The sequence below is a fragment of the Erpetoichthys calabaricus genome, chromosome 18 (assembly GCF_900747795.2).
Source record: "Erpetoichthys calabaricus chromosome 18, fErpCal1.3, whole genome shotgun sequence".
Lineage (NCBI taxonomy): Eukaryota > Metazoa > Chordata > Cladistia > Polypteriformes > Polypteridae > Erpetoichthys > Erpetoichthys calabaricus.
This window is the reverse complement of record NC_041411.2, coordinates 63,838,301-63,863,908: the sequence shown is the minus strand read 5'-3', so window position 1 is coordinate 63,863,908 and position 25,608 is coordinate 63,838,301. Positions and strand designations below refer to the sequence as shown.

The window sequence follows — 25,608 nt, the reverse complement described above, 5'->3', positions numbered from 1 at the left end:
TTTTGAAAAAGAGACAAATGTTTGTTTGCAGTGTTTGAATAACGTTCCTGTCTCTCTACAACCTCCTGTGTTTCTGTGCAATTCTGTGACACAAGCATGACAATATAAAAATAACCATATAAACATACAGTACAATTATGTGTATCATTACAAATTTAGAAAATGAATAGTAAAGTGGCAATAGCACAATATTTTGAGGATCTAGATGAAACCTTAACCGATAGAAGCAAAATTCTGAGTTACTGAGGCAAGAACAATAACTGCAGAACAAGGAAGTGTTCAAATGTTGCATACAGTGCCTGCAATTTATAGTTTTACAGTAAATACAGCACAGTGGTCCATCAAAATTATAAACAGTAGAAATTGAATCTATATGAGCAAAATATTAATGGCTTTAAGAGGGAAGTCTCAATAATATCAGCATTGTAAAAGTCAGACTGAAAAAGGTAAACTATACTTTTGTAATGTTCATGTGATATGAAAACAAAAATACACAGAAGGATTAAGAAGACAAAGCACTCCAAAACAGAATTAAAACAAAGAAAAGGAGCAAAGAATAAAATGTAAGTGACGGCTTAGAGTTAAAGAGTAAGAAGCAGTAATAGGAAATAGTGAAATGGAAAATTGCACACTCAAGCACCCACCAAAGCTGACAGAACACTGGAAGGGACCGTGGTAGAATTAATACACATCCACCCATGAAGAACTCCCTTTTGATCCCTGGGCCTACCTATAATAAAATATCTGGAAAACCCTGCAGAAGCACAATAACCTGAAACAACAGGTGGTGCATAAGCCAATACACCTCCCAGCTGCACCACCATACCTCGGATATTCAATACTCAAATACTCGATATGTCATTCTCAATGAATAGCAACATTTAATAGGCTGTTTTAAATCAAGTCTAACATGTTACTCATATTATTGCTTTAAAACTTAAATGTACCTCCTTAGCATCAGTTTAGGATTCTTTGCAACATACTGCTCCACTAAGTCATTAAGCAAAGTTTTCAGGATGTCTGTGAAGTATTCCAGCTTGCCATGGAGAGAGACGGTCAGCAAGGAAGCCACATAGGCCCGATCTCGAGGGGAAAAGGTGCGCTGACACTCCAGTGTGTAGATAAACTAAAGAAAATACCACAAACAGATTATTCATTTGATTTAAAACGTTTGAAATCTGAGTAGACACATGGAATACTACATGACATCAACATGTACAGCACAATTTATTTTGACTTTCAAAAAGCATTTGATACATTTCCACACTGTTGATTACTTTTAAAGCTAGACATTAATGACATTACAGGTAACACATACAAAACTGGATTTTAAGCTGGTAAACAGACAGGAGACAGAGAGTACAGATAAGTGGTGAAGGCTCCACAGTGGGTGAGGTCACCACTGGAGTAAGTAAGGAATCTGTTCCTAGACCTTTACTGTTTATATTAATGACAAATATTACGATATAATTGGTAAACCTGTGAAATATGCAGACATCATCAAACTTGGAAGGATACCAATACTAAGAAGGCTGCAAAAGATATGGACAATATTCAAAGTGTGCAAACAAGAGGCAATTTTAGATTCTCACATTTCTATTGCTTGTAACCACTTCTCTCCTAAAGCTGGTAGACAGTACAACTTACAAAGTCACTGTAATTTCTATTCAATATAAACTGAGGCAGTGTCAGCCTTTTCATGTTTCACAAATGGCACATATTAAAATAGCAAATGTAGTATTATAATGATGACACCTTAATCAAAGTGACAGAAAAATTAGTACACATAAGATATTTGCACTAATACCAGTAAAGTACAATTTCATACAATAGGGAAGAAGCTTTGATTGTTCAGCACAGTAAACATTTCACTATATTTAGTTCCAAAGCAAGATGGCAACTACGGTAGCAGTATGACAAACAGCAGCTGGTCTACAGTTGATGCAATGACTACAGCTGTAGATACAGGAGGATTGCAGGTGGGTAGAAAGAATGACGAATCTGAAAATTATTTCGTGAAAGGGTGTATTTTGAAAAAGAACTCTGCTTGTCATATATACAGTAGAGCTGTACTGTTCTTTTATGTTCCCATAAAGCAATGGTGTACAATCTTTAAATGCTTCATGGTTTGCAATATACCATGTTGTCCTTATCCAGATCAGCGTTAATTTATACTGCATGAGATGTACATCAGCTCTGAGATGCAAGGAAACTCGTCAACAGCAATGTATGAAAGTTCAACAACTAACCAAATGTGAAAACAGCATGTTACCTGTCTCCTTGAAATATACATGGATTACTCATGAACCGTGTGAAAATTCATTACTGAAGTTTTGAATTAAATGTATTCAGTCTACTCACCTTAGTCAGAAATAGTTTGCTGTTAAGTAAGTTAGACAGCTGGACAAGTCCTTGTTCTACAGTTTGTCGACGACAGTCCTGCACATCCAGATCCCGACGTAGAGGAGACTCCCGGTGGCCAGGAAAGAAAATCCGCTCTGCATACATTTTATAATCAAGAAAAGGGATTCCAGTTCCTACCAGATCACTGGACATATCCATCATCTCTGTCATCAAGTCTGCAAGGCATAATCAGAAAGTCAGCTGAAATTCAATCAAAAGTCTTCCCCCATCTTGCCTTAATGAATCGTTTAGTCTGTTACTGCATATATTGTATGTCTATTCATTGTTAAGAGAGAAACCGATAAATCACAACAATAATGACATGAAGGTATTCTTCTGCTATTTTATTTTTTGTTTTAGTACCATAAGACATAATGCTGAATATTTTAACAATAGTTCTAATGCAAAATGTGTCAGTGATAATATGCATCCTGTTTGCACTAAGGCTGTGCTCTACGCTCAAAATGTCATTGTACTGTTTCTGGAAATAGTGATACAGAAACCTTAAAGGTGACAACTTGACATGGCAGAAATTAGAATTAGAGCCGAGTTAAACCTACTTGTGAGAAATGCATCACAATAATGAGAATGAATGTTACTGTTAACTCACAAAATTATATAATTGAGCCATGGGTGTACTATATCGCTATTACCAGTATTTAGTATGTGAAAAAAAACCTGCGATACCAGTTATATTTACCTTATGCGGGTCTAAAATAATGTGAAGAAAAACAAAAGCTTTAAATCAAGGCTTTATTTTCTAAAATTACTAACTGCATGTAACAGTGTAATCTCAAATAATGCAAAAACATTCTTTAAACAATCTTTTGATTTTGGTAGTAGCATTCAACCTGTCAAAGCTACTGTACATGTATGTTAATGTTTTTATTTGAACTTATTATACAATTTTGTCACAGTAACACAGGGGAGTGGGCAAGCCCAGTACTTTAACACATCTCTTATTAAGCCTGTAGATATTCAGGAAGTAAATTCTGTTACTCTGATAAAGTTTAGAAATTATGGCAGCACAGTTTTTTTTTTCTCCTTGTAGGATTTGCTCCATGCATACAATGCACTGTGACACTAACATAATATACTGGCAGAAAATATTTTTTAACGTAGATGATGATTAGCAGAGTCCTGGAGGGTGCATGGGAGTTTGCCCAACCAGTCTACATGTGTTTTGTGGACTTGGAAAAGGCATTCGACCGTGTCCCTCGGGGAATCCTGTGGGGAGTACTCCGAGAGTATGGGGTACCGGCCCCCCTGATAAGGGCTGTTCGGTCCCTGTACGATCGGTGCCAGAGCTTGGTCCGCATTGCTGGCAGTAAGTCGAACCCATTTCCAGTGAGAGTTGGACTCCGCAAGGGCTGCCCTTTGTCACCGATTCTGTTCATAACTTTTATGGACAGAATTTCTAGGCGCAGCCAGGGTTTTGAGGGGGTCCAGTTTGGCGGACTCAGGATTGGGTCACTGCTTTTTGCAGATGATGTTGTCCTGTTTGCTTCATCAGGCCGTGATCTTCAGCTCTCTCTGGATCGGTTCGCAGCTGATTGTGAAGCAGCTGGGATGGGAATCAGCACCTCCAAATCCGAGACCATGGTCCTCAGCCGGAAAAGGGTGGAGTGCCCTCTCAGGGTTGGTAGCGAGATCCTGCCCCAAGTGGAGGAGTTCAAGTATCTCGGGGTCTTGTTCACGAGTGAGGGAAGAATGGAGCGTGAGATCGACAGGCGGATCAGTGTGGCGTCCGCAGTGATGCGGGCTCTGCATCGGTCTGTCGTGGTGAAAAAGGAGCTGAGCCATAAAGCAAAGCTCTCAATTTACCAGTCGATCTATGTTCCTACCCTCACCTATGGTCATGAGCTATGGGTAGTGACCGAAAGAACGAGATCGCGAATACAAGTGGCTGACATGAGTTTCCTCCGCAGGGTGTCTGGGCTCTCCCTTAAAGATAGGGTGAGAAGCTCAGTCATTGGGGAGGGGCTCAGAGTAGAGCCGCTGCTCCTCCGCATCGAGAGGAGTCAGATGAGGTGGCTCGGGCATCTGATCAGGATGCCTCCTGGACGCCTCCCTGGTGAGGTGTTCCGGGCACGTCCAAACGGGAGGAGGCCCCGGGGAAGACCCAGGACACGCTGGAGTGACTATGTCTCCCGGCTGGCCTGGGAATGAACACCTTGGGATTCTCCCGGAAGAGCTAGAAGAAATGGCCGGGGAGAGGGAAGTCTGGGCATCTCTGCTCAAGCTGCTGCCCCTGCGACCCGACCTCGGATAAGCGGAAGAGAATGGATGGATGGAGATGATGATTTATGTGCTGGAATCCAAGGACTTCTTTCTTACTTGGCTTTGCACTTGCAAATTCAAGCAAGATCAACATGTGCTTAGATTAAGAATCAGGTACTGTGAAATAAATTCTTTTTCCACCATTTGCCTTGTCTGTGGTGACATGTTAAATAACAGAAAGGTCGTCACATTTCCCTGCCATACTATTCATGGTTTGTTTCTTCTCTTTTTCTTGCACACGTCTTTACATTTATTTGCATATCATGTGCATCTTTCCTATTTGAAAGCTGCAAAATTAGGACAAACACCTGAAGCTCATATCCCAAGTGACTAAATCCCACCAGTGCTTCTATGATGAATTAAAATTTTGACATTATACACTACATGTATAACTAATACATACCAGTGAACTCTTTCTTGCAGCGATCTCTCACGCTGGTCTCCAAGTTTTCAAGCTGAATCTGGACCTTTTTATAATCTCGCAGAGCCTGTTTGCTTTTCCTCCTTCAAGATTGAAAATTGAGAAAAAAAAAAAAAGTCCTTTTAATCTTTTATTAGAATTTCTTTCAACACATGTAATTTACCACATTTGCCAACTGAAAAATATCTCTTTTTTTCTCTGTTTTTAATTTTTTAAGGCAGCTTTATTTTTTCACTATAGAGATTACAATCGTTTCTACTCCATAGGATAAATTAGCAAGACGGGAAAAAATTTCAGAGTTTGGAGGTATCTCCTGATAAACATCTTCAGGAGCCCTATGTAAATGGATGATATCTATTCTCATTTTGGAAACAGGTCAAATATGTTTCTTGTCTCTATGTCTAATAAAGCATGAGCTCCTTTACAACTGTATGCACTGTCAATGATGACCAAGAACAGTGGCACTAAATGCTGCCCACAGCGCGTTTGAATAAAAGACTAGAGGGTTTTTTCTTTACTGTGGTGAGCATGAAAGTCCATACTGAGATTAGAAATACTAGACATCACACGGATTTTCAGGTGGTGATTCCACCTGGTGCTCCTCTTCCTAAAGCTAACGTTTAGGCCCTTCTAAGCCTCAGAGTGTTACATTAGCCATATTCATATAGGAGAACTTAGAAAATGGTTTATAGCTCCATCCAATCTCTTGCTTGGGGAAGGCTTTTTCCTGGTGATAAGAAAGATGGTGGTCTACATTCTTGTATTAACTGCAGTCAGTATATTTTTCTCATTCTTGCTCATTCAGCTTATGCTGGAAGTCAGAAGAACATCACACGAAGGAGGCCACTGTCTGTTGTATCTAAGCACTTCAACCTCATTTCAACATAAAGAATAAATTAATTTGAACAGTGGTCTGGGGTAAACTTTATTAATTTAAATAAGATATACTTATAGAACACAGAGTACACTGTTTTTTAGTTTACACAAATATGTGCTCATCTCCCACTGCAGTGCACATTATAAAGTACTAGACAAAGAGCCCAGTTCGACAACATAAGATGAAACGGGCACAAGTGGAATAGTAATAAGTATAAGCACCACAAACCTGATATAGGTGTATTGAATGAATGCGTAATTAGGACTCGAGCTGTAGTAGAAATCGCCTTTCACGCCTCTACAGCTTTAATCGAAGTTGCCTTTCTCTTTGAATTTTCGCGGCCGTAAATCCACTGCCTGTTGCGATGTCGGTCTCGTAAGGTTTTTCGGGCACCTGCGCAGAAGGTGACTGCGCATTCGGCTTCGGACGGACATGAGTGAGTGAGGAGGCTGGCGAATTATGTATTAAGATATGACCTGTGTAAGGCCTACATGTACAAATATTTGTATAAATAGTTTTCATTTTCAAGTAAGCCAAACATTTAAACAGTTTTTCTTCACATCCCTAACAGGCACTGCACTGAAAGGTGGGAAAATAAAAGTGTAATCAGATCACATTTCAGCAGTGTTGGAAGAATGGCATATAGCATGTCATTCAATTAAAAACATACACGATTACCTGTATACGAGGACTATGATGAGGACAATAAGAGCAACAATTGAAGCACCTACTCCTACTCCAATCTGTGCCTCCAGTGGAAAAGTGGATGGACTCGGAGTGTCATACTGGACTTTTCCCAGAGTGAATTTCAAATTGCCCATGAAGACCTGAAATTTAGATAACAGTGGTGAAGGTGAAGGTAACAGGTTATGTACCTTAGAGGTCCATACTTAGTAAAAAGTGTTAAAACACAAGTCTGACTCTCTTTTAAGTTAGAATATTGGATTTCCCAACACACCCTCATTACTGCTGTATTGATGGTTTACCAACAGAACGGCACAGCAGGTGGAACATAAATTTATCCAAGTTATCATAAAAAGCAAAAATACCAAACAGCAATGCTTACAATGAACTCGGGCAGAGAATCTGAGATATCTCTCTTCTTTCTTCCTCTTGGTGAAGGTTGCTCTAGGGGAGGCTCACAGTAGAGGTGATTTCTAGATAATGTCTTCACTGCACATACTCCATCACCAATCAGGGCCAACACCTCTTCTTTGGAGATTGCCAGGTCCAGATTATCTCCCTAGCCATGCAAACAAAAAAACAAATCAATAATCAGATATTCTGTATAGTTTAAGATGCCTCATGCATTAACACTTGCTGGCTCCTAATATAGTCAGGCACGGAAGAACTAATGAAATGCCAAATGTCCCCTTGAAACAAAGTTCTATCTGTCTCTCTCTCTCGCTGATCTATCTGTCTAAAAGGAAACCCCTACTGTTGAGCAAACACAATACAGAAAATGTTGAACTAATTGTGCTGGCCTGCTTATTAACTGTGCTTAACATTATCAATCATTCGTAAAAACAGAAAAGTGAATGTATATAACACAGTTATGTAGTGATTACAATGGTTTTCATCTGCTTGGTACTGTCTTCATAATTTCCAAATGATGGGGTCTAAAGATCATGCATGTCAAAATGCATTGGCCTGGGCTTGTTCAGATTTCTTCCTTTCTCACAACGAAACACTGCCAGGAATGAAACCATGGAAGAAAGAAACAGCAGAGAGATCTTTTTTTCCTGTGGAGTGTTGTCTCTTTACATTTTTTTTTCTTAATCCCAAATTTTTGATGATTAAATCATTGCCATCTTGATGTAAATTTATAAAGCATCATCACTAAACCTAAATCTTCAAAAACCTTTGTAATTTGTGTGAATTTTATGGATACAAACTAATTGACTAACATACTATTTCTGATTTTTTTTTAAATTATTACAGTTTAGAATATTAATCATAATTGACTTGTCTACTGTTCCTTTTGATTCCTTTGATGTGTGAGAGCAAGTAATAAGATTGAGAGGAAAACTAATGAATATTCAGCATGACTGGGTAGTAAAACTAGTATATATTTTTTTTTAAACTTGTCTTGCACTTTTCATGTGTTATGTTGTATATGTTGTGGTGGATGGCCGGGTCCCATGCCCGGCTGGGACGCCCCTTCACTACATATTCATGGGGAGCAGCCCTGGACAGTACAATACCTCCCCCTGGACGTTGGATGGCCGGCCCCCCGGGTTGTATGGTGCCTCAGCCTCTCGCAGGGCTCCATGGGAGATGGAGTTCTCCACAGCCCTGTTGGGATCTGGGTTGGCTGCCAGGGGGTGCTGCATGGGCTCCTGAGTCCATCTGGACAAATCTTCGGCCCCACCCAGGAGTGCAACCAGAGACGGGTGATCAAGCACCTGGAGCACTTCCAGGTGGGCCATAAAAGGAGCCAGTAATCACCACTCAACGGCCAGAGTCGGGAGGAGGAGGTCAAAGCTTGTGGAGGAGTGGTGGTGGAAGACAGAAAGAGAGAGAGAGAGAGAGAAGTGTTTTGGTGTTGTAGTTTGTGCTTTGGGACTATGTTGTGGCTGGGGGACACAGGGAAGACGTGCCCTCCAGATGAAGAAAATGAAAGCTTATTTATTTTTATATGTGGCTCTCCTGTGTCCAGTCTTGATGTTATTTTAGAAGAATGAAGTGGATAGGACTGGCGAGCTTTGTTGGGCTGAAGGGCCTGTTCTTGTAAGACTGTTCCAATATACTATTTGTGAAAATGTTACACTGTGGTCCTGTGAAGCATTAATTCAGACAACTATATGCGCACATACAGTACACGAATGGTTTGACAAGCCACTTGATTTTACTTGAATTTAAAAGTCACAAAATTCATAAAGACAGCAGCACTGTAGCTTTTGCAGAAATGAAAAGGAATTATTAACATCTAACTACGACAAAATATCAAAGATTAAACTATTACAAACCATCACCTAGGAACTAATTAAAGACCAAACATCTGGTGTCTGGCATGCAGACTCTTCTTTCTCAATTACCTCATAGTATTCAATAAAGTGATATTTAAAATCTTCTGTTTATAAAAATTTCAATTAAAATTCAATTTGCTGTCATTATCTCTCTATATATAAAAGAAAATCCTGGAATGGAAAGCAAATGCAAGGCTACGATACGTGATAATCTCAAAAGACATTTTAAAGACCCGCGAGACCAAGGAGACTTGCCACGGTGCGTCTCGCGGGGACCGTAAACATGAGACTGGGTGCCAAGAGATTGTCCCAGGGTCATAGCAAAAAGGACAGCAGCTGTACAGGCTTTAAAAAGATCGAAGGGCAGCGCGACAGCAGCTACCCCAACCGAACGCGAGCAGCGTTATACATCCTGCAAGAAAGAATTCAACCATTCCCGCGGACAGAAATAAAAGACAGGTATTGCTTTTACAACGTCACGTGAGACCAGGCAGTGAGCTATCATTTAAAACAAGTCAACAGACCTCTAAGCTAGGAGTTGTTGGATTGCTTTTGGCAGGCAAGCATCATGTGCTCTGAGCTCTTAAAACAACGACAGGCAGAAGAGGCAGCTAGCAAGCAGCAAAAAGACAGCAAATGATCCAAAGGCATATCCTTAGCGTACGTTCAGCCGCAACACCCTTCACAACACGAGCAGTATTATACGCCTGGGAAGAAAGAGAGGTTTCTTTATTTCCTGCCTCGCGCGTGATTACAAGTATTGTTTTATAAAAGTTTTTAAAGTAAAAGTGAAAATAATGCATATGTAACAATTCACAAGAAAATAACAATCTCTTTAAATTGTAGATTGCCTGCCTAAGGTAAAGTCATCCCTGATGAATGGGGACGTGGGAATGAGGGGACCTTTCATTGGATTAGCGCTATTTCAGATGTGTAATGGCAAAATGGGGGAGGCAACTTGATGAATGAGGTCTCCAGGACTTAAATCAAATCCAAATCATATTATGTGATATCATCTAATGTGAAATTCTACTCCGTACTTCTAGAACTTTTATTTTCATACTGTATTGAGGATTTATTCTGTTCTATGCATTGTACTGTATTGTATTGACCCCCTTCTTTTGGACACCCACTGCACGCCCAACCTACCTGGAAAGGGATCTCTCTTTGAACTGCCTTTCCTTAGGTTTCTTCCATTTTTTCCGTACATGGGTTTTTTTTTTGTGAGTTTTTTTCTGGTCTTCTTAGAGGGTCAAGGCTGGGGGGCTGTCAAGAGGCAGGGCCTGTTAAAGCACTTCTTGTGTGATTTTGGGCTATACAAAAAATAAATTGTATTGTATATCCAGTAAACCAAACAAAGGGGTTGGCAAGCAAAGCGAGCAGGGGGCGGAGCCCCCTAGAATATTACATGACGAAAGGGATGTGTGGCTAGTCTCACTAGTGTATACACATGCAATTACAATACAGTATATGGTTGAATGTCACAGAAGATACAACAGAAGTTACAATTAACAACAAACAAATATATCATCTTTCCAAACTAAAAGTAAATAAAAATATATCAGATATAAATATATAATATGTATTGGACAGAGCAAGTACCAATAAGACAGTAAGGCTGAGCTGACAGTGGCAGACAGTTCATTGAGTGGGACTGGTACGGTGCTCCACCAGAGCCAATGTGTGAATGATGGTTTAGATATATATCAAGAACTAGTGGCATGGTAGTGTAGTGGTTAGGGCAGGAGCTTCAAGGCAGAAGGGAGCCCGATTTGACTGCCAAGTCCAATATGACCGGATGTGAGTGAATGTGGGGTATGGGACAGTATACTATGTATTCAATGGCTTGGCAACCCATCTAGAACAGTCTCTGAACTGGGTTCTCATTGTTACTGGAGTAGTCTCTGGCTTCTTGAGGCAGTATATATATTAAGCAGGTTCAGAAAATGCCTGGGCTGGAAAAAAAAATCTTTCACAAAACCTACAGAAGAAAGTTAAACCACAACATGTCTTTTCAAAGCAAGAAGCTACCAATCTCAGAGTAAGGAAGAGCTAACTTTTATAGGAAAACTCACCAAAGAAGAACAAACACACCTGGAAGAGGGGCCACACATGCTTATATAGGGGTAGCAGGCCCTATTTTGAGTGATGTCTCAAGACTGAGAAGAGAAGTTGCACCACAGAGTGTCAGCATTATCGATAGGAAGCTAGCAATACTTTCCCTAGGTACTTGTAGGCAGACATTCCAACTTGCACTAGGGGAGTCAGACCCTCTAACCAAAGACTAGTGCCCTGTCTCCAAATGCACATTTTTCTTTAAGATGACAGAAAACAGACATGATGTGCCGGGACTGCTAGGTTATCTAGTGGTGGGGGAGTTGGGGGTCAGAGGACAGCACTTTCTTGCCTAGCCGCTAGAGGGCTGCACACAGTATGTAACTATAGTGGGTCAAACAGTGTTGTTGGTTCAACTTTGAGGTCATCCTTATTAACTTTCACTTCTAAGTTTATTAATGCTTGCACATTTATTAGTTTCTGGTGCCAACTCATAATAACTAGCACATAAGGGCTACCACAAAAGACAGACTACCTGAGCTCTAGAAAAACAGATCTATTGAACTGAGCTACAGTAAAATCTTCCCAATAATATAACAGTTGTAAGAGCACTTTGTTAATTAGTTAGGTTACATTAAGTTGAAAGTAGTATTTTCTTAGTTATGTTAAAATGTTTACCTATATATTAGTGCATAGTCATTGGGAAGTTTTATTATAACCCCCACAAGCTAAATTGAAAATATTGTAATTATTTCTGATCATTCCGACTACAGTAATCCCTCACTATATTGTGCTTCGACTTTTGAGGCTTCACTCTATCGCGGATTTTATATGTAAGCATACAGTTAGGTCCATAAATTTTTGGACAGAGACAACTTTTTTCTAATTTTGGTTCTGTACATTACCACAATGAATTTTAAATGAAACAACTCCGATGCAGTTGAAGTGCAGACTTTCAGCTTTAATTCAGTGGGGTGAACAAAACGATTGCATAAAAATGTGAGGCAACTAAAGCATTTTTTTAACACAATCCCTTCATTTTAGGGGCTCAAAAGTAATTGGACAAATTAAATAACTGGAAATAAAATATTCATTTCTAATACTTGGTTGAAAACCCTTTGCTGGCAATGACAGCCTGAAGTCTTGAACTCCTGGACATCACCAGATGCTGGGTTTCCTCCTTTTTAATGCTCTGCCAGGCCTTTACTGCAGCGGCTTTCAGTTGCTGTTTGTTTGTGGGCCTTTCTGTCTGAAGTTTAGTCTTCAACAAGTGAAATGCCTGCTCAATTGGGTTAAGATCAGGTGACTGACTTGGCCATTCAAGAATTTTCCACTTCTTTGCTTTAATAAAGTCCTGGGTTGCTTTGGCTGTATGTTTTGGGTCATTGTCCATCTGTATCATGAAACGCCGCCCAATCAATTTGACTGCATTTAGCTGGATTTGAGCAGACAGTATGTCTCTGAACACCTCAGAATTCATTCGGCTGCTTCTGTCCTGTGTCACATCATCAATAAACACGAGTGTCCCAGTGCCACTGGCAGCCATGCATGCCCAAGCCATCACACTGCCTCCACCGTGTTTTACAGATGATGTGGTATGTTTTGGATAATGAGCTGTTCCACTCCTTCTCCATACTTTTTTCTTGCCATCATTCTGGTAGAGGTTGATCTTGGTTTCATCTGTCCAAAGAATGTTTTTCCAGAACTATGCTGGCTTTTTTAGATGTTCTTTAGCAAAGTCCAATCTAGCCTTTCTATTTTTGAGGCTTATGAGTGGCTTGCACCTTGCAGTGCACCCTCTGTATTTACTTTCATGCAGTCGTCTCTTTATGGTAGACTTGGATATCGATACGCCTACCCCCTGGAGAGTGTTGTTCACTTGGTTGGCTGTTGTGAAGGGGTTTCTCTTCACCATGGAAATGATTCTGCGATCATCTACCACTGTTGTCTTCCGTGGACGTCCAGGTCTTTTTGCGTTGCTGAGTTCACCAGTGCTTGCTTTCTTTCTCAGGATGTACCAAACTGTCGATTTTGCTACTTGTAATATTGTAGCAATTACTCAGATGGGTTTTTTCTGTTTTTGCAACTTAAGGATGGCTTCTTTCACCTGCATGGAGAGCTCCTTTGACCGCATGTTGTCTGTTCACAGCAAAATCTTCCACATGCAAGCCCCACACCTCAAATCAACTGCAGGCCTTTTATCTGCTTAACTGATGATGACATAACGACGGACTTGACCACACCTGCTCATGAAATAGCCTTTGAGTCAATTGTCCAATTACTTTTGAGCCCCTGAAATGAAGGGATTGTGTTAAAAAAATGCTTTAGTTGCCTCACATTTTTATGCAATTGTTTTGTTCACCCCACTGAATTAATGCCGAAAGTCTGCACTTCAACTGCATCTGAGTTGTTTCATTTATAATTAATTGTGGTAATGTACAGAACCAAAATTCGAAAAAAGTTGTCTCTGTCCAAATATTTATGGACCTATCTAAACATATAACGCAGATTTTTTGCTGCTTCGCATGTTTCTGCGGACAATGGGTCTTTTTACTTCTGGTACATGCTTCCTCAGTTGGTTTGCCCAGTTGATTTCATACAAGGGATGCTATTGGCGGATGGCTGAGAAGCTACCCAATCAGAGCACGCAGTTAAATTCCTGTGTGCTGATTGGCTCAGCGACAGAGCGCCGAATTTGATTCAGCTGCGTTAACTAGGAAGCCTTGTCTTGCTCATTCAGCATCAACGTGTTTCGCTGTGTAAAGAGTTAACTTTTCTGCTCTTTTGTGTCTATCTTTGTGCATAGTCAAACTCTTTGTTATGGCTCCAAAACGATCTACTCCTGCTTCTGCTGTGCCCAAGCACCAACGGAAGATGCTAATGATTGCCGAAAAGGTAAATGTTTTGGATATACTGAAGGAAGGGAACAGCTATACCGCTGTAGGACGCCATTACGGCATCAATGAGTCCATGATTCTTTTTATTTAAAAAGGAGGAAAAGAATATAAGATCTACGGCCGCAGTGTCCTTTAACCAGGGCACAAAACGAGTTGTAAGTGGACGTAATAAGGTGGTAGTCCGGATGGAATCTGCTTTAGGGATTTGGATTGAAGACTGCCGGAAGAAGAGCAACGGCGGTGCTAAACAGTCGCCTGAACAGGCTCCTTTAGAAGAGCTGTAACGCTCTCCTTTATTGTGCAGTAAAATTAAACTCATCGTTATCGGACAAGTCATTGTGTCATTGCTGGTGAGTAACCATAATTAATTTTCTACGTACAGTACTTAGTACATGTACGTACGTTTAGTGTCTCTGTACACACATTTTACTGTATACAATTTTTCTTGCATTGTGCATATTTGTTGCTGGTGGCCTGTCTATCGTAATGACTGTAACATATGTGATATCGGAGACGCTCAATATCTTTAAAATAATATTTAGGTTTTACTGTATATAAACTGTGTTTACATACATAATTTCAACGAATCTTACCTAATATCTAAGAGAATACAAAGGGTTTATGCTGTATAACTGTGCAGGAAATGTTTATAAGAGTGTGGGAGAGTTTATAAGAGCTTAAAATATATAAAAAGAACCATATAAACATATGGTTTTTACTTCGTGGATTTTCACCTTTCGCAGGGGGTTCTGGAACGCAACCCCCACGATCGAGGAGGGATCACTGTACAGTCTAGTTCAGTTTAAGATCTGCCTTGTTGTTGGTAAGGCATGCAGGGCAAACAGTTTCAAACCGTAATGAATGTATTGAGGTAGTAAAGTGAAGCCTATGTAAGTTTGCCATAGAAAAGTAACTGAAGTTTAACAAGAGAAAGCTAAGATCATAATGAAACAGAAGAAACCTTTATTCCCTTTTGCTTTTCATTCTGCATGTGAAATAACATTTTTTATGAAATTTTGTGACTTGTTTCCTTTTTTATATTTTCACTAAACTTTTAAAACAAACTTTTTGGACTGAGAGATTTCTTTGTTACGCATTTGACTCATATTGGATTTCTGCCTTGTCAACTCAATACCTGGTTGACTTTGGGAACCTAGAAAAGACGCATCTACAACTGACAATGTTATAAAGCAATATTTCAATTTTGCCAAGGTCACTTTAGAATAAAGCAGCCACACTGATCAAACATGAAACATCCTACCTTAAACATTTGCTACATAAACAGTAGTATAACAAGAAGGAAAAAAAATAATAATAAAAATAAAAAAAGGCAGCCATCAGATTTAAGATGGTGGGATGATTTTTTTTAAAAATCATCTTTATGTTAACCCTTGGCCTCTAACTCAAAACATCTATAAATTATACCAAGCAGTCCAGCCTAAAGGCAAATTAAAATTATATTAAAAATAATACCAGAACAGTCTACATCAAAAAACAAAACACAAACACAGTAATTATGTTAACAAGAGTCATAAAGGAAAACTGGAAACTTGGTTAAAAAACACTTGCAAGGGCCATAAAAGAGTAAGAAAAAAACTGTTATAACCAAACTAAAAGCTTTTACCTCAACAGAGATGACACTGCCTGGTTTGTGGCGATATGGCTTGCTGCTATCACTCAGGTTCTTCAAAACAGGATTATCCTCATATGAGAAGCTAGTCTGACTGACTGAATTAAAGTCAAATCGCAGGTTGTCCATTATGAACTCCAATTTCACTTCAGCATTTTGTGGAACCGAGTCAATTGCTGGGGTTTTACACAAAATCAGCGAAGAAGAGTTGACAGTACAGGTTTCTATAAACTGGACAAAATGCAAAAGCATAAACGTTGCTGATATAATAGATACAAAATGTCTATACAAACCAATAATGTAACAAACACTATATTCACATACATAAGAAATTCTACATTACACTTGAACCGTATCTTTCATTTGAAAACAATTTACTTGAGGTATGACGTAGCCATGATTACAAAGTTCTTAAATACAGTATATAATTGTGTTAATGATTTCTGAATGTGCATGCTATTTTAACTCTTAAAGAGTGTGCAGTAGCATCATGCTCTTGGTATTGTGCCCTGCTACTCAAGAAAAATCCAGCAAACATATCCTTGCCTTTCAATAAGTAGGCCTTGGTGAAAGATTTTGGAAAAGACACTCAACTTTTAGTAATACATCAAATACACATATTCTAAAAGGGAAGCTTCAAGCTTCAGTCCAAAATGAACAACATCTCATTAAGAAAATATGCAAGGAAAAAAAAAACACACACACTGCTTGGCTTACCTGTTGATCAAAACATTCAGTGTTCTGGGGATATCTGGCATCGGGAACAATCCGGCGGTGTCGTTTTAGCAACCTACTCAGCAAAGTCGCCCTCCTAGTTCTCCAGGACTCTTTTGGAGAAATGGTCACCTGAATTTTCGGCTGCTGAACCACATCCAGGTTGTTTCCAAATACATGTATCATACGCCCTCCACTGGAAAAAGGGGGGGAAAAGTATGCAATTTATCTGTATTTGCATTTGGATTTAAATAAAAGAGCATTATGTGAGAAGCAAGATCATAGGCTTTCACATTATTAAGAAAGTGAGGAAAGACTACCATTACCATAAAAAGCTCCTGGATGGGCCTGCCTGAGTAATGTTGGGGTCTTCAGTGTAGTGGTAGAAAGTATTTTGCAGGTGCCTTTCTTTCTGCCCATAGTGGATGGTAACAGTAGCTTCAGCTGTGGCGTTACTTTTCCCTGTCAAGCATTCTATCTTATCTTCATGGAGCATAGAGGATCTTTGGGAAAATCACCCATGGAAAAGAAAAGGGAAAAAAACTATGAAAGATGACTATACATAGATGAAGATTAACTAAACAGATATTCCAAAAACAATGCAATTGCTAATTAGGTTTACAATAATGCAAAGTTATATTTTAATATATTCACAATTGATTAAATATTCAATGGATCCTGTTAATGAAATGAAAAGCTAGGAATTATCAATATAGACAGTTTCATTAAAAAACAGTGATACTTTACTGTGAAAGCTGGTATTCATTTTTATACCCCGCACTTTACACTAACACCCCAGACAGCTGTACACATTTACAAGTACAGTTGAAATAAAATACAGAGGACATTTTAATAAAACACAAAAACCCAATGTACAACATAAATGACTATAAAGACAGATACACACAGTTTACAAGTACATAAAACATGTGGGTGTTTGATTAGTCTGAACAATATTATATATATTGTGGCGGGCGGCTGGGGGCTGTGCCCAGCCGGGACGCCGAGAAGGACCGGGAGAGGGACTATGCCTTCCCCGGACCACGAAAGGGCAGCCGCCCTGGTTTGTATGGGGGCCACGGAAATTGAGCATGGAAGCTCAACCCTATAGGGGCCCGTGGCCACCGCCAGGGGGTGCCCTGAAAACTATGAAGCCTTGGACGTCAGCATTTCCTGCCACACCTGGAGGTGCTGGCGGAAGGAATACCGGGGACACCCCAACTGCTTCCAGGTGCTCAAGCGGCACTTCCGCCACACTAGAAAGTGCCGCAGGAAGCTCATCAGTGGACACCTGGAGCACGTTTGGGTGAACATACAAGGGGTCGCCCACCCTCCAGCCGTCAGTTGGAAGAGGACGAAGCTCGGAGGAGAGGAGTGGCGGCGGCAAAGAGAGGACAGGATTTTGAGAGTCCTGGACTGAGGGTGTGTGGTGCAGGACCACTGGGTTGTGTGCGGGACATTATTTATTGTAAATAAATGTGTGGTGGTGTTTTGGACCATTGGTGTCTGCCTGTCTGTGTCGAGGCTGGTCTCCACTATATACAGTATATCTATTATAAAAAAAAAATCCTGGAAAGCAAAAGCAAAGAAACAATATGTGACCTTCTCTAAAGTTCTTGGAAGACATTTAAAAGACCCGCAAGACAAAAGAGACTTGCCACAGAGCGTCTCGCGGGGACGTGGAACATGAGATTCTTGCAAGACACGCCCTACTTACAAAAGATATCATGTAAGAGCACACCCATCAAAAAACACTCAGTAGTGTAAAAGCACACAGTACACACATATCCTGTGCTCTCAGCACATATAAAGTGTATAAGGACAATACAGAGAATAGAGACCCAAAGGCGCTGGGAGAGAAAAAAAGGCAGATAAGAGATTATGAAAGCAGTGGAATTCGAAAGGCTCAAACAAATGATGGAGCGATACACATGCAGAGAAAGGTACAGAATATGAAAGCAGTAAAATTCGAAAAGTATTATAGTGCCCCAGCCAGGTTGAGACCTTTTTGGTTTTAAGTGACTGTTCGGTCTGATTGAGGGAGGGCGGACTACAGCACTGATAGTGGGGTACTGATTGATGTGGTAAGGGGGGGAGAGGCCCGGGGGAGGAGGGGTTGGAGAGGGTGCTAGAAAGTTGTGTTTGGGGTTAGGAAGTCAGCAATTGTTCAAGTAAAACTTCTGTGACACTTTATCATGTCAGTCGCTACAGTATCAAAGAATATAGAAAAGATCGCATTACCGCAACCAAAAGGTGATTAATCATCAGAACCAGGTGTAACTGAAAAAACAGCAGGACGAATCGAGGTCAGAAATAAAAGGCAAAGAGTAGACAACAAAGTCTTTTCGCATTTGCATCATTCAATGCACAAAACGTGGATTTACACAATAATGGACCATACGCTATGAGAATCTGTGGTCCTGGAACAGTTAAAGCAACAACAAGTTGAATTTCAAAGAATACACAATTCGATCAGGTGTATATTGATGATCACGGAGAAGCGATGCAAATTTTAACAGGCAAAAAGTAAGGTAATGTATATATTCCACGAATAACGTTACACACCAAAGGAGATTGTGATATGCCATTCGTATTAAAATGTTTATAGTTTACCGCGAGAATAGCTTTTGCTATAACAATCAATAAATCACAGGGACAAACATTAGAAAAAGTCGGATTATTTATTAGAGAAACAGAAACAATATTCACTCACGGGCAGTTATACGTTGCGTTGTTGCAATGTGTCTCCAAAAAATATTGTTTTTAATGAAGCTTTAAAGTAAAAGTGCAAATAATGAAATTGAAACAATTCCAAAGAAAAAAAAAATTTAAATTGTTATGATTAACCAAACACAGGGGTTGCCCAGCGAAGCGAGCAGGGGGCAAAGCCCCCTAGTATATTATTATATATATATATATATATATATATATATATATATATATATATATATATATATATATATATATATATATATATATATATTGTGGCAGGTGGCTGGGTGTGGTCCGCAGCCGCCTGCCTATTTAAGGAGTCGCCTCCCTACAATCAAGGCTGGAGTCGGGTGAGGAGGTGGACAAGGTCAGAGGAGGCGGCAGGAGAGGCCCTGAGTGTTGTGTTGGAAGAGAGAGAGAGAGAGACGTCTGTGAAGAGCCAGGACTTTGGGTAACGGTTGGGGTTTGTGTGGTGCACTTTGTAAATAATAGTGACTTTGTGTAAATAAACGTGTGGTGATGGCTTGTAATGTGTCTGCCTGCCTGTGTCCGGGAGCACCCTTTCACATTATTATATATATATATATATATATATATATATATATATATATATATATATATATATATATATATTATATATATATATATATATATATATATAATGTATGCATATGTATCATAGGCCAATGATGTATGATGTCACTTCTGGTTTTTAGATACCTGAGTCCACCCCTTTCACTTCACCAACTTCATAAAAAGGCACCAGCACCATCTTTCCACAGTTTGGTTAGAGACTTCTGTCTATAAAGAAATCCTTTGGTGAAAGCTTTTATTGCTCAACCTTCACAATATATGGGGATGATCATTCAGTGCACCAATTCTTCACTTTTGCTCGTCCATTCCTATTACAATAATCAACCTTAATAAAAGGATAAGGTGTCTGTCTGTCTGTAGGCCTGTCTGGATGCTATGTCATTCCAAAAGATGGCTCAGTTCAAACATTTTTATAAATAAAATACACTACACTTGTTATTCCAATAGGTGGCACGTAACTAAAATTGACACTATTTTTATTAATCCCATACCAAATGCCATTGAACAGACATACATGTATGCAATGCAAGGTGCACTGCAAATGTTAATGCTGAAGTCTACATTGATTACTTCGATTTCAACCTGTGTTAGAGGAGTAGCACAGAATGTGTATGTATTTATTTATTTCTATATTCTGTTAGCTGTTAGAAGCCGCTAAATGCTGTAGGGTACTCACTGCCATTGGCTCAATATTATAATGCTGATGGTTCAGCTATAAAGCCTGAATATAAAAGCAGTGAATTTCATGTAATGTGCACAGAAGCACTGTGGATTATGGATGGTTTGGATCCCCAAAATCTGAACATAAACTGATATACACAATCATTTCAGACTATAATATTTGAGTAGCATAGCTAGTACATACATAAACATATTAAATATACACACGCAAAATGGATCTGCTACTTTCATTTTGTTTTCTTCTTGTTATTTATACAATATGATTCAGGAAAAGCAACTTAATTCTTTGTATTGTCACAAAGCTAAAATTGATACTGTATGGATAAGACTTTAGTGTCTTTTCATAAAAAAAACTTCTTCCACTAAAATGGGAAAGAATTTCACAGAACTTACTACTTAATATAATTTTTTGATATATTATATGTGTCAGCACTCACATGGCACAAGGGATGTCTCCTACTAAGATGCTTATCTCACTGGGTCGTCCGGTCAGCAACTTGGCACCTCTGATAGTGAGATTGGTTCCACCAGCTTTAGGGCCCCTCAGTGGGGTAATGCTATCCAAAACTGGATCCTAAGTCAAAGTATATTAAATTTGAGTTCCTAGCTAACAATTAAACATTCACTTTAACACACGATAAATGCTGCACATTTTATGTCTTATTACCAATAAAATCTATATTATTAAAACAATTAAAACTATGTCACTGTGTAAGATGGATGTTCCCTATGGCCAGATTTTTTGCTAAAAAGTTTTTAAGTGGATAAAATGGCTACAACACAATCCCTAGCTAACAGTACTTGCCTTCTCAGAGGTCAGTGAATTTTGGCTAATATTTTCAAACAATATCAATACAGGGCCAATTCAAATAATGACCTCCAAAATGTAAAAGAAAGAACATGTTAAAAACATTGCCCAGTTAGTTAATCTTTTTGAGGTTATGGCAAAAACCACTTCATTTTCTAAACATCAAAGACATTCAGCAAACATTGTGACATAAGTAAATAAAATACTAGGGGGTAAATGGCTATGCTTACTTGATAGGTGAAAACTTGTGTAGAGCCACCATGTCCGCCTCCATTCACCTCCACAGACACCTGACCAGATTTTGGGCCATCACTGGCTGTAGTGATACAGACAATTCTGTGAAAATAAATGTCATATTTTATCAGTGAAGCGTATTTGCATTAATGTTATATCATTTATACAGTAATTATATTGATTTTCTACTCTGCCTATGATTTTTCGGATGTGGCTAATGATAACAGACAGCAGTGTTTCAACAAGCTGTACATATTACAAAATGTTTTAATAGGCAATAGCAAATTAGATCACTGCACCTGCAGAAAATATTCAGACCCCTTCAGTTTCTGCACGCTTCATTGGGTTATAGATTTATTTTTAAACGGATACGTGTACAATTTGGTCCATCAATCTAAACTCAATAACCTATAACAATGCAGAAAAGACATGTTTTTAGAAAGGTCTGCAAATGTATTATAAATAAAAAACTGAAATTGTTCATTCACATACAGTAAGTATTTAGACCCTTAATTTAGTACTTTGTGGAAGCCCCTTTGGCAGCAATTACAACTTTGAGACTTCTTGGTAAGTCTCTACAAGTCTCGATTTGGGCGGTTAGATTGAATATGAAGTACAAAACCATCTTCAGTTCTTGCCACATATGTTCTATGAGGTTTCAAGTCCAGGCTTTGGCTGCACCACTCAAAGACTGTCAAAGACTTCTCCCAAGGAACTTGTGTATTTAGCTGCATTTATCATTCCCTCAATTCAGACCAGTCTCTTTGTACCTGCTGCTGAGAGGCACCTCCATAGCATCATGCTGCCACCATCCTGTTCAACATAAGGATGGAATTAGGCAGGTGATGAGCAGTGCCTGATTTTCACCAGACATTGTGTTTTTGTCTCATCAACCTACACAATCTTTTTCCTCACACTTTCAGAGTTCTTTAAAATGTCAAATGCCTTTTACTCTAAAGTGGGTTCCATCTAGCCACTCTACCATAAACACCTGATTAATGGATTGCTTCTTAAATGGCAATCCTTCCGACAGATTCTCCCATCTCAGAAGTGGACTTCTGAAGCTCTATTAAAGTGACCACTGGGTTCTTGGTCATTTCCCTGGCCAAGTTGCACCTTACATACACAGGTGTGTGCATTTCTAAACTATGTCCAATCAATTCAATTTGCCACCACTGGACTCCAATCAAAGTTCTAGACACATTTCAAGGATAATTAAAGCAAACAAGATGGACCTGACTACAAGTTGGAATGCCACAGTAAAGGATCTAAATTCATATATACAGTGATATCTCGCTATATCGCGCTTCGCCTTTCGCGGCTTCACTCCATCGCGGATTTTATATGTAAGCATATTTAAATATATATCGCAGATTTTTTGCTGGTTCGCGGATTTCTGCGGACAATGGGTCTTTTAATTTCTGGTACATGCTTCCTCAGTTGGTTTGCCCAGTTGATTTCATACAAGGGACGCTATTGGCAGATGGCTGAGAAGCTAGATTGCTTACTGTTCTCTCTCTCTTGCTCTGACTTTCTCTGATCCTGACGTATGGGGATTGAGCAGGGGGGCTGTTCGCACACCTAGACGATACGGACGCTCGTCTAAAAATGCTGAAAGATTATCTTCACGTTGCTATCTTTTGTGCAGCTGCTTCCTGAAACGACATGCTGCACGGTGCTTCGCATACTTAAAAGCTCGAAGGGCACGTATTGATTTTTGACTGAAAAACAAACTCTGTCTCTGTCTCTCTCTATCTTTCTCTCTTTCTCTCTCTCCCTGCTCCTGACGGAGGGGGTGTGAGCTGCCGCCTTCAACAGCTTTGTGCCGCGGTGCTTCGCATACTTAAAAGCCAAACAGCCCTATTGATTTGTTTGCTAGAGATTGTTTTCTCTATCTATGTGACATTCTGTGCTCCTGACACGCACTCCTTTGAAGAGGAAGATATGTTTGCATTCTTTTAATTGTGAGACAGAACTGTCATCTCTGTCTTGTCATGGAGCACAGTTTAAACTTTTGAAAAAGAGACAAATGTTTGTTTGCAGTGTTTGAATAACGTTCCTGTCTCTCTACAACCTCCTGTGTTTCTGCGCAAATCTGTGACCCAAGCATGACAATATAAAAATAACCATATAAACATATGGTTTCTACTTCGCGGATTTTCTTATTTCGCGGGTGGCTCTGGAACGCAACCCCCGCGATGGAGGAGGGATTACTGTAAATGAGAGATTTCAGTTTATGATTTTTAATAAATTTGCAAACATTTCTGAAAACATGTTTTCACTTTGTCGTCTGTTATGTAGATTATATTGTGTTACTGTCACATTTTATGGAGAGAAACACAAAAAAGAAATTTCATTGTACAGTCGACCCCTGATATACGACCGGCCTGACATGCGAACAACTTAGTTTACGACCAAAATTTTTGTTTTGAATTACGACCAATGTCTTGCATTACGACCCAAATGCGGTCACTTGTATCCGCTTGTGCGATTGTAAACAAACAAAACAAACAGCCGAGAGCGTTCGTAAGCGTCAGTCGGAGCCCAGATACATGTGTTTGTGGACGTAATTTTGGTCAGTGCAGTGATTTATATAATTTATTTCGATAATTGCTAAGGAAGGAAGAGAAGGTACCGAAGGTAAAGAAAGTGATCATAATCGAAACGAAGAAGGAAATTGTGCGGAAATATGAGAGTGGCGTTCGTGTGACTGATCTCGCTAATATGTACAGCATGTCGAAATCCACCATCTCGACAATTTTACAAAGAAAAGATTTGTATAAAGAGACTCCTTCCAAACAATAACCACCTTCCATTTCATTCTCCTCCTCCTCCCTTCCCCAAAGATGTCAAATTAAATGGTGAGTACAGTATGAAATTGTTGTTTCTGGTAGGCTAGGCACTTTTAATAACTTTTTTTTAACTTTTTGGTTAGTACATTAGAAAAATTATTGGTGTTTTGATAAATTATGCACATTATACAACCCTTTTTTATTATGAAAAGGTTAAGTAAGTGTTGCTTTGGGAGGTTCGGAATACATTATGGGTATTTCCATTATTTCTCATGGGAAAAATAGTCTTGACTTACAACCAACTTGAGTTACAACCAGCCCTCTCGAACAAATTGAGTTCGTAAGTCAAGGGTCCAATATATTATTTACAAATTTAAAATAAAATTGAATTTAGAGACATATTTAAAAAGTAATAATGAACTCGATTCCATTGTATATAAAATCTAAAGGCTGAAAGTCTGGCAAAAGAAACTATTCCTAAAATAATACAAACCTAGTAGAGATCTCATATCTTTGAGGGTCCACAGTACATCGCATTCCCGCCACTGACACTGTATGCTCAACATCCTGAAACTTCTGTCCAAGATTTGAACCAGTAATAGTAACTGTAGTTCCACCTTCCACCAGACCAGACAAAGGGTCAATCTAAAAAGTAACAAGCAATGTCACAAAGTCTGCCACACTTGTATATTGTATCTAAGAACAAGTTATGAGCCACTAGTAACAGATCTGTTAAATAAAGTAGCAGGAGTACTCACAGAGTCGATGACAGGTGCAGGGCATGTCTGCTCAATCTCTCTGGTGCAAGATTCACTGTAAATACAGCTGGACTGTTCACCTCCACACCACACACAACTATACCTACTATCTGCAGTGTGACAACGGCTACAGTCAGAGCGTCCCACCGAGCAGTTGTATAGGGTCACTAAAACCAAAGAGTGAGACATCAGTCTGAGTGTCAACAGCAAAACAGACACTATTGCACAAGCATAATTGTAAATAACATTTAAAGCAATTTTGCTACTATAACCATGCAGTAAACTCTTAAATAACTGCACCATCAAAATGCCAATTAAGAGATGCAAAAAGCTTTCAATGATTACATCAGTGTAGTCTGCACATTTCATGTAACATATAAACTTTGAAGAGACACTGGACATTTTGAAAACTTCCACTGAAACTCTCCATTGCATATAAAAACCCATGAAATTCTGAACAGGTTTATAGGGTCATTATTGTGATGTGTACAGTGGGAAACCTTTTAATGCTCCCTTAACACTGGAATCCCAAGTGATGTAATAAACCACAGTGTTGTAAGTTTGTTAAAAATGGAGAGCAAATAATCCACATATACTGTATTAGTGAATGTATATATATATATATATATATATATATATAAATAATCCACATATATTAGTGAATATACCTTAACATAATGTCAGTCTGTGCAGTAGCAGCTGATCACTTGATACTGTCCATAAATCTGTACAGTGCAGAAATTTAAAAGCCAGTTGAGACCTGAAATATCACCAGTAATATGT

At 39.2% G+C, this 25,608-nt stretch overlaps 1 protein-coding gene across 5 annotated transcripts in view; it reads right to left on the bottom strand.

Moving 5' to 3' along the window:
• Positions 1–25,608, bottom strand: part of plxnb1b (plexin b1b) — a 388,691-nt gene that overhangs the window by 22,084 nt on the left and 340,999 nt on the right. For all 5 annotated transcript variants that reach the window (XM_028825049.2, XM_028825053.2, XM_028825050.2 and 2 more), the window contains 12 exons: positions 24,826–24,992; positions 24,561–24,712; positions 21,272–21,377; positions 20,671–20,807; positions 16,573–16,749; positions 16,250–16,442; positions 15,527–15,763; positions 7,048–7,224; positions 6,660–6,808; positions 5,087–5,187; positions 2,362–2,579; positions 948–1,126 (listed from right to left, as the gene is read on the bottom strand). In XM_028825049.2, coding sequence (XP_028680882.1) covers positions 948–1,126; positions 2,362–2,579; positions 5,087–5,187; positions 6,660–6,808; positions 7,048–7,224; positions 15,527–15,763; positions 16,250–16,442; positions 16,573–16,749; positions 20,671–20,807; positions 21,272–21,377; positions 24,561–24,712; positions 24,826–24,992 — 1,993 coding nt within the window. The remainder of the gene's footprint in view (positions 1–947; positions 1,127–2,361; positions 2,580–5,086; positions 5,188–6,659; positions 6,809–7,047; positions 7,225–15,526; positions 15,764–16,249; positions 16,443–16,572; positions 16,750–20,670; positions 20,808–21,271; positions 21,378–24,560; positions 24,713–24,825; positions 24,993–25,608) is intronic.